This window comes from Epinephelus moara, chromosome 19 (genome assembly GCF_006386435.1).
Source record: "Epinephelus moara isolate mb chromosome 19, YSFRI_EMoa_1.0, whole genome shotgun sequence".
In the NCBI taxonomy this organism is placed as follows: domain Eukaryota; kingdom Metazoa; phylum Chordata; class Actinopteri; order Perciformes; family Serranidae; genus Epinephelus; species Epinephelus moara.
Window position 1 is genome coordinate 39,593,279 of NC_065524.1, and position 20,481 is coordinate 39,613,759.

The window sequence follows — 20,481 nt, forward strand, 5'->3', positions numbered from 1 at the left end:
GGAGGAAACCCACACTGACACGGGAAGAACATGTCAGAGCACCTGGAGGAAACCCACGCTGACAAAGGGAGAACATGTCGGAGCACCTGGAGGAAACCCACGCTGACACAGGGAGAACATGTCAGAGCACCTGGAGGAAACCCACGCTGACACGGGGAGAACATGTCGGAGCACCTGGAGGAAACCCACGCTGACACAGGGAGAACATGCAAACTTCACACTGAAGGGCTCCTCCACCCCAGGGTTCAAACCAGGAACCCTCCTACTGTGAGGTAACAATGCTAACCACTGCACCACCATGCCGTCCACCAATACAGCTACTATAACAAGTATCAATACAGCAGCAGAAAAACAAGAGAAAACAGGTCAGTCAGGTATCTGCACCAGAGTTTAAACAACATCCTTCCATGACCACGACCAAACTCCGCCGTGTGTGTGTCTGTCTGCATGTTTTCACCACCTGAGTCTGAATGTCAGGGTGAACAAACCCAACAAACCCGTGGTGAGAATGAGAAACAGGAAGCAGAGAGAGGAGAGGTGAACACACTGCACCAGCAGGACAAACACACCTACAGGTCAGGATGAACACACACACACACACACACACACACACACACACACAGTCTGCAGAAACAAGCAGCTGACCGGACTGTCAGCATTCCTGTCTGGGGAGGAAACCTCACCACCTTCAAACACATTAAACCTGCCGACGATCCGTTCAACATGTACAGATCCATCAGCATGAGTAAATGCTGCACACAATACACAATCACCCGGACACACACACACACACACACACACACACACACACACACACACAAACCACACGAGACAGTAACAACCAATCATGTTAGATCTCTTTGCCACTTGTCTGTGTCTTCACATCTTTAATACGTTCATTTAAAAATGACTTTATTCTTTATTTAAAAGTCCTGACTGCAGTTAAAACTCTGCACACACAGGTATGAGCGGCAAAACGTACTTGACTATCAAAGTTAAAGTCCTGGTTCTGCAGTAAAACGTCCCCTGTGACTGATTCAGGCTATTTCATGTTCATTTTAGAGAGTTATTGGTTTCCAACCTTTGGTTGGGGCCCCTCCAAATGGTCACCAGGTTAATCTGAAGGGTCGAGAGATGTTTAATGAGTGAGGGAAGAACACTCATTTTAGTGTCGTTTCTCCAATATGAGCTTTTATGTAAAATATTATCTTCTGTTTCCTCTTCGAGCCTCAGTTACTTCAATAAAATCACCTGAGGAGTTCAGAGTGGAAATCACTGAACATGTGCTGCAGCACATGTATAAAGTTATATCAAATTAAAATACTCATGTAAAGTACCTGTAACTGAAAACTGTACTGAAGCACTTGAGTAAATGTATTTTCCACCACTGACGTGGTAAATATCAAGTTATGACTCAGTGTCTCATATTATTATGAATTATTCATCTTTTTATTATTTTCCTTGGTGTACAAGATACGTCATGTATATTTTAGAAATAATTTGGGGATATTATGGACAAATTTTACATTTATTTTACTATGAATGTTTTCAAAAGATTTTTCCACTGTTTTCTGTACACTTTACTGATATTTTTCAGATATTTTATAAATGTTTTCCTGACATTTTCTCAGATTTTATTTTGTACATTTACTATTTTTTTTCATATATTACATATGATATATTTTACTGGTATTTTAGGAATGTTTTCCAAAGATTTTCCCTCATTTTTTGTATACTTTTATGAATGTTTTGCTGAGATTCCCTGATTGTTTAAAAACATTTTACTGGTATTTTGCTGACATTTTCTCTGTTTTTTTTTTTTTTAACATTTTTGCTTATGTCCTACTAAAATGTTACAAATGTTTTCCTGAGATTGTCCCTGTTTTTTCTGCATGATTTATTGATATTTATCAAATATTTTACTGGTATTTTATGAATATTTTCCTGAGTTTCTGTACATGTAACTGATATTTTTCTTAAACATTACAAGTATTTTATGGTTTCGAGAGATTTTCCCTGATTTTCTTTTGTATACTTTACAGATGTTTTACAGATATTTCATAAATGTTTTGCTCAGATTTTTCCCTGATTTTTTAAATATATTTTATTGATGTTTTTCATATAGATTCTAAATGTTTTCCTGACATTTTCTCTGATTTTTTTTTGTACATTTTACTGAAATGTTTCATATATTTTACTGATATTTTACAAATGGTTTCCAAAGATTTTCCCTGTCAAATTATTTGAACATTATACTGATAGTTTTCATATAAATAATCTATTAATATTAGATTATTAGAATTTTTTTTTTGGGGGGGGGTTGTACATTTTACTGGTATCTGTCAGATATATTTAATGATAACATATGAGGACATCTGGATATGACTTTCTGATTCTAATGTAAATAAATCAATACCGCAGTACTGTTGTGATCTTCCTGTAACTTCTTGGAGCTGGTTTAACTTCCCAGACAGTTTTTAAAACATCCCATAATATGGTTGTGACATCATATCTAAGAGCGCGTGCCCCGGTGCGGGTCTCACCTCCCTTGCAGGGTGTCCGGTGCTGGCTGTGCTGAGCCCGGTAGCCCTCTATCACCTCCCACTCTCCGTTGTCTCTCTTGATGGGGAAGCTGACGCTCAGGACGTGGTTACACGGCTTGATGATCCTCAGGATCCCGCGGACCCGCTTCCTCTTCATCTCGGGACTCTCCCGGGTCTTCAGGCTCTCCACCAGCTGGTCCTCCACGATCGCGGCGCCCCGGTCGAAGAAGCCCTCCACCATGGTGAAGAAGTTCGGGTCGTCGTGCCCGTCCACGGCCTGGCTGTAGCTGCGGTACCGCAGCAGAGACGCAGTCGCCGGGAGCGCCGAGTCAGCAGCGGCGGCGGCGGCGGCGGAGCCACCCGAGGCCAGGACGCTACCAGCTCCCCGGGTGAGAAGCTCTCCGAGGTACCGGTACATTTTGGTGTTTTCAGCGGGTTTACCGACGGCTGAGTTCGGTCAGAGCTGGAGACTGTGCGGGGGAAGGCGAGGAAGTGGAGCGGCGAATACAAAAAGTTGTCCCGCAGCCGCGGCTCCTCCTTCCCGCCGCCCCTTCCTGCTGCGTGACAGCGTGTGCACGTGCGGGTGTGTGTGCACGTGCGGCTGTTTTTAAACTAAACGACACGAGACCTTTTTAACCGGCAGTAACGTCCCGGAACAGTCGCGTCTCTGAGCTAAAGTTTAGCGCTTTAAAACCCGTTTTAAACGTGTTTGTACCGAACATACGTGACGGTACGTCACCGGAAATGAAGCGAAAAGGACGCAGAGATAAAGAAAGTGAAGAGCACGTGGCAGACATGTTCATTTTTAACTGATTTAACACTTTTTCCGTTATATTTTGGTTGTTTAAGCTAGCGTCGAGCTAGCTAGAATAGGTACACACGGAACTTCCGGTTGTGACATTCAAAATAAAAGCATATATTGATGATGTTTTTTACTTTAAGATTTTATATTTCCCAACACAAACTGAACATTTCTTCAGTTAGTAATACAGTTATAATTATTATTTCCTTTGTTTTATTTTATTTATTTTCTCTTTATCGTTATACAAACACAAACATTTGGAGTGTCCATTCAGTAGTTTGTTTGTTATCATCTGTAAAACATTCAACCTTAGTCTTCCTTTACATGTGCTTAGAATTAAATTAAATGTGTATAAAAAGAAAATCACAAAAATGAAACTGACACAAAAATAGCGCAGAATATAAAATGTAGAGATAAAAATGATGTATATTATATATATATCATTTCAAAGTGAATAAACTGCACATACTGCGGGATAAATATTAAGAATGGACTGCACTTGTATGACGCTCTCCTGGTTCTATGATCACTCACTTTTCCACCATGTCACATTCACCCATTCACACACACGTTCACACACAGGTGGCCGAGACTACCACACAAGGTGTCACCTGCTACTCAGTGACACACTCACACACTGATGGAGCAGCCATCAGGAGAACTTTGGGGCTCAGTATCTTGCCCAAGGATACTCTGACATGCGGACTGGAGGAGCTGGGGATCAAACCGCCGCACCAATGATCCCTCAGCAGATACATACATATACAGAGATTTCAACAGGTTGTAAAACAGTTATATGAAGATAAAGTGACAAGAAGAAATATGTACTCATAGTGTGTCATCACTCAGCTGATTCTACTAATTTGATAATATATTTAAATTTTGGCCACTCCGCTCTAATGACCTGTGACCTCAGTGTGTCAAACTGCAGAGAAATAGAAGTGACATGGACATGACAGCAGGGGTTGAGGAGCCTCAGGCTTTTTGTAGCTTGCACAAAAACTGATACAAACTACAGTCACATCATTTCAACAGGTTTTATCACTTTATAAAAATGATAATTATCATGTCAATAATTTGAGTGATTTGAGTTTATTTGACTTTGTCATTGTGGACAAACCAGTCCAAATATTTTCAACAAACAGAGGAAAAATAAACCAACATATATTCAAACAATAATCATAAAATAAAATAATCCAAAAAACAAAACAAAACAAAATGGAATAAAACAAATTATAAAACAAATTTGAATGCATAAAAATTGAAGAATGATACAGGATAATAACTCTTAATAAAACTTATTTCTGAAGTGGACTTTAATCATTTGAAATAACTTAATAACACTGAAACTGATCTGGAACATTTATATATGTGTATAGTTAAAAAAAAAAAAAAAAAAAAGAGTAAGAAAGACATTTATTTTGAAATCAAATACTGTTTCCAGGTTGAATTTAACTTCCTGTGGAGGTTCCCTCCTCAAACCTGACTCCTGACAATCTGTATTTATATATTTTTATCTCTAAATTAGAGTCAGTTTAGTTTTAGAGTTTCTAAACTTAAAGAAAGGAAACTTAATTTATTTAATCTAAATATAAAGTTACATTTTGAAGCAAAGCACTGTGTGTGTGTGTGTGTGTGTGTGTGTGTGTGTGTGTGTGTGTGTGTGTGTGTGTGTGTGTGTGTGTGAGACGAGGAGGTTTTAAATATCTTCTTGTCTAAACTTAGAGTCCTGAGACAGTTGGTCTGTCCGTCTCTCAGTGTCTCACACTAATAAACTCACTGTATGTGTCAGGAGAGTAAAATCGTGTTCAGATATGAATGAAGTCTGTTTCTTCAAAATAATATCAGTCAAATATCTGAACAAATATCTGGATAATGTCAGAAAGATATTCCAAACCATATCAGAATTGCCTAAAGTAGAATATCAGTCAAACATACTACCTGGAAAATATGAGTAAATTATTTCTAAAAAGTTTGGAAAATATTTAAAAAAGAAGAAGAAGAAGAAAAGCAGAATCATAGTAAAATATATTAAATGGATATCAGGGAATATACCTGGAAAATATGAGTAAAATATATTTAAGTCAGAATAAGATCACAAATAATATAAGAACAATACTAGTAAGATATATTTAAAAAATATCAGGAAAAAATATCAGGAAAAAATGTCAGGAAGATATCCAGAATGAAACAAGTAGAACACACCAAAACACATCGGGGACAGAACCTGGGAGAATTAATAAAATACTAAAAAAAAAAAAAAAGTCAAGAAAACACAAATAATAAAGGGAAAATATTCATAAAATATACAAAAATATCAGAGAGATTACCTGGAAAATATGAATTAAATATTTTTTTTAAAGTTAGGAAAGTATTTAAAATATATATATATATATATATATATATAAGTACAATAATAGTAAAATATATCAAATGGATATCATACCTGGAAAATATCACAAATAATGAAGGCACAATATTAGTAAAATATATATATAAAAGATATCAGAGAAAGTACCTGGGAAATATCAAGAAAACGTTGACGGGAAAAATCCCAAACATGTGTAAATATCCACATAAATATGAATTTAGTATCCAAAAATTAAAAATAAATAATTCAAGAAATATTGTGTGAACAATATAAGATGAACCGTTTTTTAATGTCTCCACTGTGGTGCTGATAGACATGATTCATGTGTTCATGTTGTAATGAAGTGTGCAGCCTCTCGGGGGCGTCAGAGCAGGACGTCACAGTTTATATTGTTCAGTTTAAAAAGATAAAGTAAGTTAGAGGATAAATCAGTGAGGATCTGCAGCAGGTTGAATTAAACGTTTCTCAGACGTCAGATAGTAAAGTGGACGTGATCCAGATGGGAACTCTGATCCAGTCACGTCTCAGATGGTTCTGCTGACTGACAGCAGCAGCTGCAGGAGGAAACTGTAACTGAGCACACACACACACACACACACACACACACACACACACACACACACACACAGAGGAGGGATCACAGGTGACTCTCACACAGGTTGAACAGTTCACAGTGTCCTTTAACTGTTTCATGAGTCTCACTTTAGACCTGCTGCTTCTTTAATGACCAACAAACACAGGTCGGAAATAACTTAACTATATTTACTCAAATATTTCACTTAAATATAATTTGAAATGCAACAAGGATCCAAACAATGGGAAAATTGTATATTTAGAAAATCTGTAAAACATAAAAAAAAAGAAATGACTGAAAGTACTCAGAGAATCAGCAAAACATACAAAAATGTCAGGGAAAAAATTCAAAATAATACCAGTAAGGTATCTGAAATATATCAGTAAAAGCTATAAAAATAACAGCAAAAATATCCCAAATAATACGATTAAAATATTTGAAATATTATCAGTAATATATACAAACATGAAGTACCTGGAAAATATCAGTCAAATATCTTAAAACAATTCAGGAAAATATCAAAATAATATCAGTAGAATATATAAATAATATCAGGGACGTTTAAAGTCAAATACCTGAAAAATTGTGAGTCAGTTAAAATATTTATTATTAATTATTATGTAATGGATTTTGTGAGGTCGTTCTTCAGCAGCAGCAGCAGCAGCAGTGGTTTTATATATAGTGTTATTACTCTTTCACAGATGGGACAGAGCCTTCCTCTGATTGGACGACAGGAGCAGTTCAGGTGTCAGGGTTAGTTTGGATCAGCACCCCCCCCCCCCATATGAGCTGACCCTCCCTCAGCATCCTGCCGTCTGATTGGTGGAGCAGCGGCGACTCAGCGGCTCCACCTGGTCTGATTGTTTCCAGCTGTGAAACACATCTGTCTGAGTTTTTCTGCTGAGTCATGGTTGTGTAAGAATCTGAGTGTTTTCTTCACAACATGAAACTATGAAGGAAACAACCCAGAAATTAATTTCTTCTTATGGAGTCTGATCAGTGTCTGAGCTGCACATTTCTGTGTATTAATTAACGCTGAGCTTTGTATTATATTAACCACAGAAAGTCTGTCATGATTGGTCACGTTGATTTGAAGAGAACTAGAAATGAATCTTTATTTAACCACAGAGACGAAGAGGATGAATCGAAAACCACAGAAAACATCAACTGTATGAAGAAAAAATCTAAATAAACAAAATGAAATAAAAATGAATAAAATAATAGATGAAATTAAAATCCAAAATAGGGGAAAAAAACGGATTCAAAAACAAATCAAATTAAAATTAAACATGAAAGAACTGATTCTAAAAATTAAATACAAGATAAAGTCAGGACTGATCTCCTGTATGACATCATCTGACCTTCTTAAAAGTCACAGAGTCATTTATGAAACAAGTTGATGATGATGACGTCTGAATGAAGCTTTACAGCGTCATTTATTGTTGTTATTGTTTATTTGTTTATTTCACGGTGACAGAGCGTCGGTCCAGACGACATGTGTGACCGGCCAAAGATCCACGTCTTCCTGGGGGCTCCTCCTCCCTCCTCCACCCCAGCCTCGGTGTCTGAGGCTGGGGCGGAGAGTGACCAGCATCCACCTGCCGACTGGAGACACCTGGAGCTCACCTGGCGGGAAGGACGTCTGAGGCCTGCTACAGGTGAGGCGTTCAGGGACACAGACAGTTTGTCAGATCATTAGATTCTTTTTTTGTATATTTTAAGTATTTTAAGTGTTGACTGTCGTCTTTTGTTGTAACTCAACCAATAAATATAAAACATAAAAGCACCCAAGAACAGTCAAGACATTAAAGTACATTGCTTCTTTTTTAATTGTGCAGAATTCGTCAGAACCAGCAGCGTATCGTAGAAATCCTGAGTTCAGGGCCGATCTTCTTCCAGCTGTTTTTTAAGTGTGTATCAGCAGACCTTGAAAAAGCATCGAAAAGCATGGCTTTGTCAGTGATCGCAGCGTCAGACACCAATGCCAAAAGCCACCTTTCACAGCGGTATGACACGCCTCTGGGTGATATCAGTTTGTAACACAGCCAAACGTAACCTTTCACAGTGTTATGATACACTGCTGGATGACGTCAGGTTGAAATGCCACCGATAACGGCGAAACGTAAGGAGTTGGAATTCCCTCTACGGTGGACAGTAGGGACAGTGGACGGGTCCAACACACCCCAGTCTCTCACCCATGAGCCCTCTCTTTGCTTCCCGGATGAACATAGAGCCAAACCATGATGTTTATTTCTAAACCTAACCATGTGCTTTTGTTGATGTTCCGGCACTGGTTGCGGCGTCTTGGAACGTCAGCAGCAGACGTAGGAGGATACTTAATAGATAAATGTGAAAGGCAACTGACGAAGCGGCGGCATGTGACGACTTCTGATGAGAACGTGCTAGTGTTAGACCTCATATGTCGTCCGTGGGACAGATGTTCAGCCCTGGGTAGCTCTGCACTGCAGTGATGACTTTGGAGAAAGGACAGATATTTGCTGTCTGTGATTGGTTGTTCTGTTAGTTGAATGTTCTTTGATCTCGGGGTGCAGCCTACGTGTCCTGAAAAACGGGTGCTTGGGAACACTTGCGTGCAGCTAACGTGTCTCTTTTGCTTTTGAACACACCTTCCGCACGTTGACATTTACAACATTAGTTTTGTGGGTGCAAAAAACGCATGTGAATCGACCCTGACTCTTAGCGAGAAGGTAAATATGTGTGTTTTCCAAAATGAAGGTGAAAAATACAAATTATTTTCTCATCTTTCAGACGAGGCTGGAAATCGTCTGGTGGAGGAAAGAGTCAGCCATGAGGACGTAGAAGCTGATCAATCTAAGCCCAGTTTACAAAGCCAGGATGATGAACCAAACGCTGATCAGGATGTCTCTTCCTCTAAAGCTGATTGGACCACGAAGGCATCACGAGGACAGGAAGAACGAGCGCTGGTAGCGAACACAGATCAAGAAGATCTCCGCTCTGATGATCACAGACCTGCAGAGATTGGAGATGAAGAGACGAATCCCGAACAGGAAGTTCAGTGTTCGTCTTCAGTCCTCGAGTATCTGGACAGCTGTTTCCCTGCAGCTCAGTCAGAACCACAGAAACCAGAACCTGAACCTCCACATCAGTCGTCACCAGCCGACCCTCCTCTGTCCGCCCAGACTCACTACCTCGCCACTTGGACTCTGAGTCAGGCATTAATCCTGAGAGGCAGGTGTGGCGTCCAGTCAGCAACCAGCCCTGAGAAATCCCCGCCTCCCCGAACCCCACCCAAACATACCAAAAGTCCTCCATCTGTCTCCTCCAGCACCCCAGAGCTCTTCAGCCCAGTAATCCCATCACCCGAAGCCTCCGCCGAACTCTTCAGCCAACCCTGCCTGACCCCGAGGGTGCAGGAAGGAGGTGTCGTTATCGAGGCCACCACAGACGGAGTGCTCTGCTCCCAGGAGGCTGAGCAGCAGACCACTCAAGACTCCCCGTCTAAATCCCCCGATCTCAAGAAAGCTCGAATCTCAGAAAACCTTGAAGCATCTGCGGTGTCGACCGACAGCACAGCCACTACTGCCGCCACCACCACCGCCGCCGGGCTTCAAGGTCCCACCACACTTCTGATCCGCTGTGACAAACGAGGTGTTCGGTACTCAGTTCTGGTGGCGGTCGTCCATCCCTGCCACCTGAAGGAGGTCAAGGTGAGTGGAGACGTTAAGACGTATCGTCTATCGTGATCTAATAAAACCAGAATTATGTGAAGAAGACGATTTCATACGTCAAACTTTTTTTTAACAATATCGTTTTAAGAAAGATTATCATGTCTTATTATGAGAACATTCAACCACGTTCTCCAGCTGCTAATAAATGACGATGCTAACATGCAGATGTTACGCAGGTATAATGTTGACATCTTATTGTTGTATATTAGCATACTAGCTTTAGCATATTATCAGTAAACACAGAGTCCAGCTAAGGCTGATGTGATGTCATCAGTTTTGCAGGTATTGGACACATTAAAATGTCAACCTGATGATGGCGCGAGATGAAAAGTCAGAGGATCATTAAAGTTCTTACAGTTCATCCTGAGGGGAGCATGAACGATGAACCACATTTCATCACAATACATCCGTCAATTGTTGGGATGTTTCACTCAACCACAAACGTCACCCTGCTGGTGGCGCTAAAGGAAAAGTTGGGGGATCACAAAAGTCAGTAGGATTCGTCCTCTGTGGAATATGAATGTCTGTACAAATCGTTTGCGCCAATCTGTCCCGTAGATGTTGAGATATTCAGTCTGGACAAAAGTGGTAAATCGGCAAAGAAAATGTGCGCAGGAAGTGCTCAGAAATCCTGTAATAAATTATTTAATGTTGAAGTTAACACTTTGATTTGTTGGATTTAAGGTTAGGTCCGGGCCGGCGGCAGGGACCTCCGTTCCTCTGGCATCCATCGTGGTGATGGACCAATCAGGTGTTGAGATGAAGGTGGTGCTGTGGCGGCGGGCGGCGTTCTGGGCATTGACCGTCAGTCCTGGAGACATTCTGCTCATCACAGGTACAGAAATACACTCAAGTCGTTTTGGGACTGATGATGGCGACGATTTCTGACAATTGTGTAACGATGCACAACCCAACGGCCACGCCCACTTAACGCTGTGATTGGTCAGCTGTGAAGTTTAAACGTAGGAAACTAATTCTGTCACTTTTCATGCAACAACCAAATGCAGCACTGTGAATGACTTCCCGTCGGTCTGTGAATGTCTGTATTGTGATTTAAGTGTGTTTTAAGTCTTATAAACCTGTGAGGTGATTTTGTGTCTGATAAACCTTCAAACTGTTTTACAAACCTTCCTTTCTACGTCAGATTTCATCATTTCACAAGAAATTCACCAGCTCCAACCCACCAGTCGACAATTATAGTGTTGCTGAACCTTAAACACATTTAATGAGAACGCACTGATGTTCCAAATCTAGGTTAGGAGAGAAAACTGCTGCTCATTCACTGAGCAACCTACAGATAGTCACCATGTCACCAAGCTTCCAGCTCCACCCGTTTCATGATGCAGATTATTGTTTCCCTGTCGTCTCTGATCAGGACTGCAGGTGAATGAAGACAGGTGGAGAGGGGAGACGGTGCTGCAGTCGACCTTCAGCAGCAAACTGCTCAACCTGGGACAGATCACTGCCTCCGCCTCACCACCAGGTACGACTGAACCCCACCTGTGACCAATCAGTGGCCTTTCTCCTGACCTCTGCTTCAACCAGCTCTCTGTCTCTCTCTGCAGCTCCTCAGCATGTTAACGCTCGCACTCTCAGCTCTCTATGTGGCTTTCTTCGGGAGCGGCGCCCCCTGCTGGTGTCTTCAAACCTCCGCCCCCCTCAGGACCTGAACCGCCTCCCCTACGCCACCCTGACGTCACTAAGGGTCAACACTCTGGTCCATGCCCTGCTGCGCGTCACTCATACACACATCAGCACAGGTGAGTTTGGTCACAGGTACAGAGCGTTAGTGGACATCAGACTCACCTGAGTCATCAGGACAAACAAGGAGATGCTGAACTCAGCTAGTTAACAGCAGTAAACCCCTTTAGTTTGAAGATAACACAGCAGCATTATGGGTAAGAAAATGTTGTTGTTTATCTGCTGTGTCTGGTTTGTTGTCCCTGGCTTGGACATCTGATTAAAATGCTGCTGACAGTGTTTCAACTTTGAGACGAAAGCGCACCTCTTTACTGTTATTATAAAAACTTGTGGACAGGACAGGAAGACCTAATTAGAGAATAATTACAGTTAATTTCAGCAGAATACAAACCACAAGATGTTAGATATGGGGCAGAAATAAAATTATGTCAGCAGGAAAAAATCCTAAATATTTTTCAGAAGAAACTTAGAATTTGTCATGGTTCCATCAGCCGTCAAGACAAGCTTAAATCACTATTTTTGGGCGGGGGTAAAAACTGAGAGGGAGCCTGAATTTGTGGGGAAAGAGTGCGATCAATAACAGTATCATCAGCAAAGAAACAGACATTTGTAAACAGAAGATTGGGATCAATATTATTTATATGAAATTCAAACAACAGTGGTCCCAGGATTGATCCCTGTGGCACACCGTTTGTCCTGTAAAATGTATTTGTTGATTTGGTTGTTTTACATTTGAAGATGAGATTAATCTAATGGATGTTTGTTAGCGTGGCGGAGTGAGGCTGAGTCTCGCTGCAGGTCGGCTGTTCAGCTGCAGGCCGTTCTGACTGTGGAGCAGCCGGATGGTCAGCAGGGGGCGCTACTGCTGTGGGGAGCAGCTGTGAAGTGGCTGCCTCGCTTCAACAGAGACAAAGGTACACAAACAAAAACAGGTTTACCATAGACCCTTTCACTATTAGTAAACAGTATGTTTTTTGGTGGGCGGCGCTTAGCTGGAGGCAAAACAATTCTCTACAGACATTAGCTAATGGTAGCTAGCAAGTTTTGTTGGTTTGTTTAAGACAACGGAGGAAGATGATGTGAGTAGTGCGTTCAGAAATACTCAGTCTGAGTGTGGGAGTGCTAATCTAATGTGCTAAAAAGTTAGCGTTGCAGAGAAATCCAATCTTCCTCTTAATCCCTCCCCAGTTTCTGATGAGGTGGACATGATAACCCTTAATACACATAACCTTATTCATCCCTACAACAGGAAATACTTTTTCCCTAACCTGATATGAAGTGTGCGCTGCACATGTGAGCATTTTTGATGATGGCCTCCGTCCAGTCCTTTGGTCTTATCACATTTAACCGTAGTTGTCTTTGTTATTGTTGACGGGCAGTGGCGGCTGGTTTTGAGCCATGACTCTATTCTGGCTCCCAATAACACAACAAGACAAACACATTTTAACTGACTCTATTCTGGCTCCCAATAACACAACAAGACAAACACATTTTAACATTCCTATGTAGCCTACAGCCCTGTGGGAGAGAGGCAGCTGCACCTCCAGCTGATAACATGATGTCATTATGACACTGGCCCTAAAAGGGTCTACACATGTATTTGTGTGAGGACACTTACCTTTATGGCTCACCCAAATCAGACAAAAAAAAAAAAAAAAAATTTAATAAATTGTCCATCTCCTTCAGCGACTGTCTGGGACTTCCACATCCTCCTGGTGAGGGAGAGTTTGAACTCTGACCTCCCTGAGCTGCACTCCACTCCCTGGAGCTCTGTCAGGCCTCTGGACCCCGCCACGCGGCGGGTGCAGGACTTTCTCCAACCACGAACAGTTCGAGTAGGAAGGAGCAGTCTGGAGCTGGACCTCGACACCCTGCTGTCTCAGAAATACAGTGGTGAGTGCAGGCAAACTTGAAATAAACATTGCAAAGGTCAGAAAAATTGTCTGGGGCACTTTTCCAGAGCTGTAATGAACTCCAGTAGTCCAGTTATTTCAAAGTGGTGGTGTAGTTGGACTGGTGATGGTCGGCACCAAAGTGGTGGCATGGTGGAGAGATCTTCACTCCACAAACCCACAAATGTCAACCTGGTGGGGGTGAACAGGATCGATCAAGTTATAAGATTAATTCTTTGGGCACCACAAATGCCTGATTTAAATTTCATGGGAATCGGTTCCATAGTTGTTGTTTATTTCAGTCAGAACCAAAGTGGACTGACCGGCAGACTGACACTGCCATTCCTAGAACCACGCCGCAAGCTTATTATAAACTATATAGGCCCTAAAACTGTGCCTTGAGGAACACCACACTCAAAACAAAATTTCACAGTGTGATGAAATGTCTAGGCCCTAAAATTAAATTCTGAGGCATTGAGTATATCAGAGCTGCTTACATGTGTTAAACAGTAGAGGACCTAAACTTGGACCCTGAGGTACACCACGGGTAAATTATAGGCTTGTGGTAAAAATGTTAACATGACAGCAAATTCAAACAGCATCTGAGAGAAAGGTTTTGCTGTCTCCTTCACCAGGTGACGTGGAGCTAAGAGTAAAGATCACCGCCTTCCACTTTAAGGATTCTCCACCTTCCCAGAATGCACCTCAGCCAGTCCTGGACAGCGCCACACCGCTGGATGATATCCTGGCAGCACTGAACGGTGACATCACCTACACTGGCTGCGGTCGCTGCTCTGCTGAGCTCGATACAGACACCAACGGCATCTACAGCCCCTGTTACCCCTGCCTGCCCCACACCGCCGTACGCCGCTACTATAGGTACATCGCTGAGACTTTTTAGACCATATTATTGAAAGCTTTTATTTTTACATTTAATTTTTTAATCAGTTGTACTGTAGTACAGTAACTGATCTTTTTTTTTAATGTTTCTTATTTTCATCTTGTGTGTTGTGTTAATTAATTTAATTATTTTGTGTCTTCGTTTCAGGCCAGGTGTGCTGAGAGTGAGTGGGCGGGCCAACAGGCAGGTGTGTGTTCAGGTTCCTCCTGTTCCGCTGCAGAAGATCCTCGAAGCTCCGCCTGATAAACTCCACAAGAGCTCAGGTGGGACAGAAACTTCCTGTCAGTCATGATTCAACTCAGTAAAACTTTGTTGGCTTCACATGATGTTTAGATTTACAAACATATTGCGGCGCCGACCGTGAACCACAGCCTAGGGGGTCGGGATGATTCTGAACGAGTCCCGAGTTCATAGGGTCTTTCTAATTTGTGTCCCTCAGCTCCGGGCTCAGAGGTGAAGCACATCCAGGTGGCAGCAGAGAGGATCCAGACCCTCCTCTCCCTCCCAAGAAAAACCTTCATCATCACTGTCCAGAGCAACTTCCTGTGTGACGAAAACAGTGTCCCCATCAGTCAGGACTTCACATTGCTGGACCTTCAGTTCCCCAGCTGATGGACTGCGTATGACAAACACCCAGACCAGATCCCAGCTGCCTCAGTGTGGACTGGTTAGATCTGATACAGGATGTTGGGATTGAGCTCATCAGTGGGATCGGGATCAGGACCTGGTCCAGGTTTTTTATGTATCAGGTTCATAAAGCCTGATTCAGTTCAGATTTTTTTTTATTGTTAACCCCTCCCTCAAACACCAGTTGCCCAATCCCAGTCAAGCTTTGCATTGTGTCCATACACGTTGTGGAGCAAGAGTGCTTTTCAAGAGTTCAGAGGGTGGTGAACTTTTCTTTTTAACTCTTCCCTAAACCACAAGAGGAAAATGTAAGAAATGAATTAAACACTGTGTTTATCTGCTCTATTGTGAGCTGCTGATTTTAGCATGACCAGCCAACCTATAAGGACAAGGAGGCGGTCATTAGCTAACAACATCAGTTTGTGGGGTTAAAGAGTCATGAATCAATTCATGGAGCTGAAGTTCGCGTGATCAGCTAGTGAGCTCGGTTAAAGGTAAAGGTCACTCAAAAACAATAAAATGTGATGCAGTACTCACCTCAGGAGAGGAAGAACTTTTTCATAGCTCTAAGAAACCTGTTTGTTCTGTCAGCACCGTCAGAACAAGGAATGATCGTAGTTCTAAGAACGCCGATTTGAGGGACTTTTTTAGCTCTTGCATCAGAGCAGGTACCCTTCGAGCACGAGAGGAACCTGAGTGACATAGGTGTACGTTGACTGGTCAAACACAGCAAAGGATGCACCAGCAACCGCCATTTAAAAAAACATGTTAGCCGTGTAAACAACGGAGAACACAAAACATGAGCAACAGGTCGTTGCAAAAAACGGACAGTGAAGTCCAGACTTTACTGAGCAAATATGTCAAAGCGAAAGTAACATTGCTACACTGACCACCGCTCGGATTACGTTACTCCAGCGCTCCACAGAAATTAAAGTACGTAGTTCTCAGGGAAGCTCCCCTGAACTGTTTGGTTTGAAAATGCTTCATGGTTCCAGAAAAAGTTTTCTATTAAATGACAACCTCAAAGTGCAAACAGACTTTGAAAGAAGCCAAACGAAAGACAGTTCCAAGCCCTCATAGGATGATCATCTAGAAAATTCTTTGTTCATTAACACTTTAGTGAAAATAATTGTGTTTTGATTTCCATCAGCCCATAAATGGATACAAGACACTTTGATAACACTGCTCAGGAATTTTGATAAAGTTTTTTGGTGTTTTTCGTTCGGTATTCGTCAAAGTCTTCTTAACACCATTCAAAAACTTTTTCTGGGATCACGCAGAGCCTCGGAAGGTGAGAACCATACTAACAGTCGACCAAACGTTAGTCGACCAGAAAGGTCATTAGTCATCAAGATTTCATTGGTCTCTCAGTCACAGAAAAAACAAACAAACAAACATGAAACTCTATCAGGAGCTGCACCTCGTCAAAATAAATCCAAACCTATATGACTGGAGCATGTGTGACTTTACTTTGAAAGGACAGACACAGGAAGTGTCCACGCTCAGCAGTCAGACAGGAGTCAGGTTAATCTCCAGGGCTGGTACCTGCGGTTATTCCACAGGCTAGTTAATAACATGTCGGGCAGGAAATCCAAAGTGTGGGATCATTTTGAGAAGGTGAAGGACGAACCCAAGGTGATATGTAAACTCATCTTCATTGGTCGACTACAAACATGACGTATCATCTGAAACATGGAAATAGCTACATGCCCATTAGCCCACAGCTTTATATTGCTTTCAGGTGGACTATACCACATGACGGCTACATCCACAGTTTGATTTCCAGCTGTAGACCTGTGTTGCATTTCCCCTCTCTCTACCCTCCTCTTCCGTCTGTGTCTGTATGAATTGTCAAATAAAGGCAAAGTGCCAAAAAATAAATCAAAGTTTATGTTCAGCTAATCTAAAATCATGGCTACAGATGATCAAATCTGCCAACAAGAGTTGTTATTTCACAAAACTCACCAGCTAGAATTGAGACACTGAGGATTTAAATGGTAAATCTGCCACTGTTTTCAATGTAAACTGCATTATGTCCCAATATGAGAGAGGTAAGGTTGACTGGCTTAGAAGATGGTCAGCTGTCAATAAACCAAATCTGAACTGAGAGTCGTCTGTGTTTACACACTGACTTGCCTCCTATTGAAGCTAATTTTGCAGCTCAGGTATCAATAATCTTGTCAACCATCAAGTATTTGTAGAAATAATTTCCACCATCTCCTACGGACTGATTGGAGGTCATTGGATTTCAGAATATCATAAAAACATTTTGACAACTCTAAACATGCGTCCGTGTGTCATATTAATAAAAGAGGTAATCATCTGTAAACACATTTATATTCTTGATCTTTTGATTTCTTTTGTACTAAAAATGAAAGTGTAAAAATATGGTAATTTTGTTCACCAGTAAATGTGGATTTGAAAACTGGTATTTATGTTTGGTTCAGAAAAATCTGTGATCAGTCTTAAAGAATATTTTCTCTTAAATAACAGAATCAATACAAAATCACAGCTTTAAATGCGTTTTGACATAAACTATTCATTATATATCACCACAATTAAAATATACATCAAATTTACTTGTTGATCTGATTAAATCACTTCATTTTATGTAATTTACTAGAAACACAAGTGTCCCTGAAAATTTTTTAACCCATTACTTCAAAATTTTACATTAGTACCTCAAAATTTGGCAAAGTAAACCTCATGTGTGCTTAAAAAGCATGTGAACTTTAAACATTTAATATCAACATGGAAAACCTGTAGAAATCAAGTTACTGGCAGTTTTCAGTTTTAGGTTTTTGCCCACGATACAAATCAGTTAAGTTAATCAATCAATAAATATTGAGGGTGATGTAGCATGCTGAGCTGTCACTGTACGCTCACTACGATCAACTCACACAACTTTGGATATAAGTTGAGGGATAGTTCAACATTTTGTGAAGTTAGGAAAGTAAATATAAAGGACAGAACTGGAGTCATGACGAGGTTAGCTTAGCTTTAGGAGATGAAGTACGTGTCCTGATAAACAAAGATGTTCATCAGTGAGCTTCAGGGGTGTTGGTAGCTGTATTCTTTCACTTTGGACTGAGCTAGGCTAACTGTTTCCCCTTGTTTCTACACTTTATGCTAAGCTAAGGTGACCCCGTCATAAATCCAGTGAACCCTGCCTCTCACCCAGTGTCAGCTGGGATAGGCTCCACCCCCCCCGACCCTCAACAGGATAAGCGCTTAGGGAAAATGAATGAATGAATGAATGTTGAACTATCCCTTTAAGGCATTGACAAGCAAATACAGTGTATTTTAACAGAAGATATTATGCGCTGCGTACAGAGTGAATGGAACTTCAGGGTAAACTAACAGACAGAAGACGTCACTGCAGCCTCTGACTTTGTGAAGCCAGCATGTTGAAGCTGAGTAACGAGCATTAAATGTAATGAAAAACAGATTTTTAGAGTCTTTGGTGAAATCTTCGTTTGTCTCGGAGGTCAGGATGTGGTTTAGTCCCCTTTAGACGTTTCTTCAGCCACGTTCATCAGATCATTGAACAAATCTAAAACAGAACAAAAGTCAGTGATTACTGTCTGATTTATTTTGACCTGCACAGTCGTATATGCCTCGTAGACCTTTTACAAAGATGACATACAAACATATATACATGAATGATAAAGAAATGTGAAATTTCCATCATTTTAACTTTAACTGGAGCTCTTTAGATCAGCTCTTCTTCTTCTGTAGTGAATTCATGGCACCAATCAGCTGTGCAGATATATTAGTTACAGTAACACAGATTTCACATTGATTGATTTCAAACCAGCTTTTCTATAAAATCGTGATGCATATTGCGATGTTTAAAAATATTTTTTATGCCTCCACACTGGCAGTAGCCGTAGCCGGAGGCATTATGTTGTCGAGTTGTCTGTGCGTCTGTCCATCCCATTCTCGTAAACGCAACTGATCAGCTGTTGCTGCCGTTTGACACAACGCTGAAGAACCACCTCCTGCTCTCTCTGCCCAGTTAGCACGAGCTAACACAGCATAACATGATCTCATGACTACTCATCACACTGTGCCAATGTGGTAGAAGCCTCGCAGCAGTGGTTAACATCTTACACCACAACAGCTTGACTATGTCCCTAAAACCATCAATAACCATGAGGTAATGTTAGCCATGTGATGCTAACAGTTAGCCCTGTCACTGTACAGTACAGTGAATATCAGACTCCTGCAGCATGATAAACACAGAGAGGGCGGCTGAGCCAATCAACACGCTGCATGCAATTCTACAAAAAATTATATTTTACCCGTTTTAAACAGTCAAGTTTGTGCTTCAGTTACAGCGACTGGAAAAAATTGGAAAAGGTTGCATAGAATTCACAGGGATTGGCTGAATTTGTGTCACTTGTGATCGCAACATCAGAACATCCTGGACGGACTGATGTCATATTCATATTCACACAACATGAGCCTCCAGAAAATCATCAAAATAAAACCCGACTGAATGTTTGTTTAAATCTGAGCTGGAAACTTGAGTACTGTCCCCTGAGCTGAATCAGATCCTCACATGTTGCTGTGTTTCTTTTACAGTAACTATTCCTGATAAACAAATTTTAATCACAGTACGATATATATTACCATGAACAATATAATGACACACCCGTGCTCATTGGCGCATGTATGTGTGTGTACTGTGCATCAGTGGAGGAGGAGGAGGTATTCAGATCCTTCACTTCAGTGTTGAAAATGTTGCCTCAGTAAAAGTACCTCAGTATAATCAGCAAGACGCAGTTAAAGGCTCAGTGTAAACGAGGGGACGGGGACAGAACGTTGGTCCTGGCAGTGTGACCGTGACCCACCAGAGTCGATCGCACAAATGTAAGTCATATATAAATGATATGATACGTAGGTGAAGGTTTCTTTTAACTTGTGAGGGGACACGTGTTAAACATATTAAAGAGGAGTTCTGGGCTTTTATTTTGATCATCAAGTGTTTCATTTCCTGGTGACCAGCTGGGACGCTCAGCATCATCATTATTACACTACAATTATTGACATTATTCAAAGGCGAAGGTTGTGAAGCTGAAACCATGAAATGATTCAAACATCTTGGGCTCTAGTTTCGCAGACCGGGCGCAGCGCACCTGCGCTTCGCCAACTGGGTGTGGCCAGGCGGATTTTGTAGGTTTGGCACAACGTGCGCCTGGCGCAGCTACTCCTCTTTCCCACCTCCGTCCCTCCTACCTGCGCAAGTCGGAAAGAGGGAGGAGAGAAGGCGTGGAGTGGGTTTTACACACATCACACCAATCAAATGAGCCCCTCTCCTCGCCCTTAAATGTGCCGCGCAAAGGCATAATGAGAGT

General features: G+C 41.5%; 3 protein-coding genes across 5 annotated transcripts in view; 1 reads left to right on the forward strand and 2 right to left on the reverse strand.

The window, feature by feature from the left end:
• Positions 1–3,150, reverse strand: part of LOC126406792 (glutamate dehydrogenase, mitochondrial) — a 24,773-nt gene extending 21,623 nt beyond the window's left edge. The window contains exon 1 of the mRNA XM_050071294.1: positions 2,544–3,150. Within this exon, the coding sequence (XP_049927251.1) occupies positions 2,544–2,961 (418 nt within the window). The 5' untranslated portion in view covers positions 2,962–3,150. The remainder of the gene's footprint in view (positions 1–2,543) is intronic.
• shld2 (shieldin complex subunit 2) lies at positions 2,790–18,336 on the forward strand. Of its 3 annotated transcripts, XM_050071286.1 has the most exons (12): positions 2,803–2,932; positions 6,992–7,043; positions 7,768–7,948; positions 9,060–9,979; positions 10,685–10,835; positions 11,376–11,483; positions 11,566–11,760; positions 12,469–12,615; positions 13,388–13,594; positions 14,229–14,472; positions 14,642–14,757; positions 14,934–18,336. In XM_050071286.1, the coding sequence occupies exons 3-12, from the start codon at positions 7,786–7,788 to the stop codon at positions 15,104–15,106; spliced, it is 2,424 nt and encodes an 807-aa protein (XP_049927243.1). In that variant the 5' UTR covers positions 2,803–2,932; positions 6,992–7,043; positions 7,768–7,785; the 3' UTR covers positions 15,107–18,336. The 3 variants fall into 3 exon arrangements, with proteins under 3 accessions (XP_049927244.1, XP_049927243.1, XP_049927245.1); XM_050071287.1 differs by lacking the exon at positions 6,992–7,043 and having other exon boundaries at positions 2,790–2,932; XM_050071288.1 differs by lacking the exon at positions 12,469–12,615.
• Positions 17,631–20,481, reverse strand: part of LOC126406817 (acidic leucine-rich nuclear phosphoprotein 32 family member B-like) — an 8,562-nt gene continuing 5,711 nt past the window's right edge. The window contains exon 3 of the mRNA XM_050071332.1: positions 17,631–18,674. Within this exon, the coding sequence (XP_049927289.1) occupies positions 18,622–18,674 (53 nt within the window). The 3' untranslated portion in view covers positions 17,631–18,621. The remainder of the gene's footprint in view (positions 18,675–20,481) is intronic.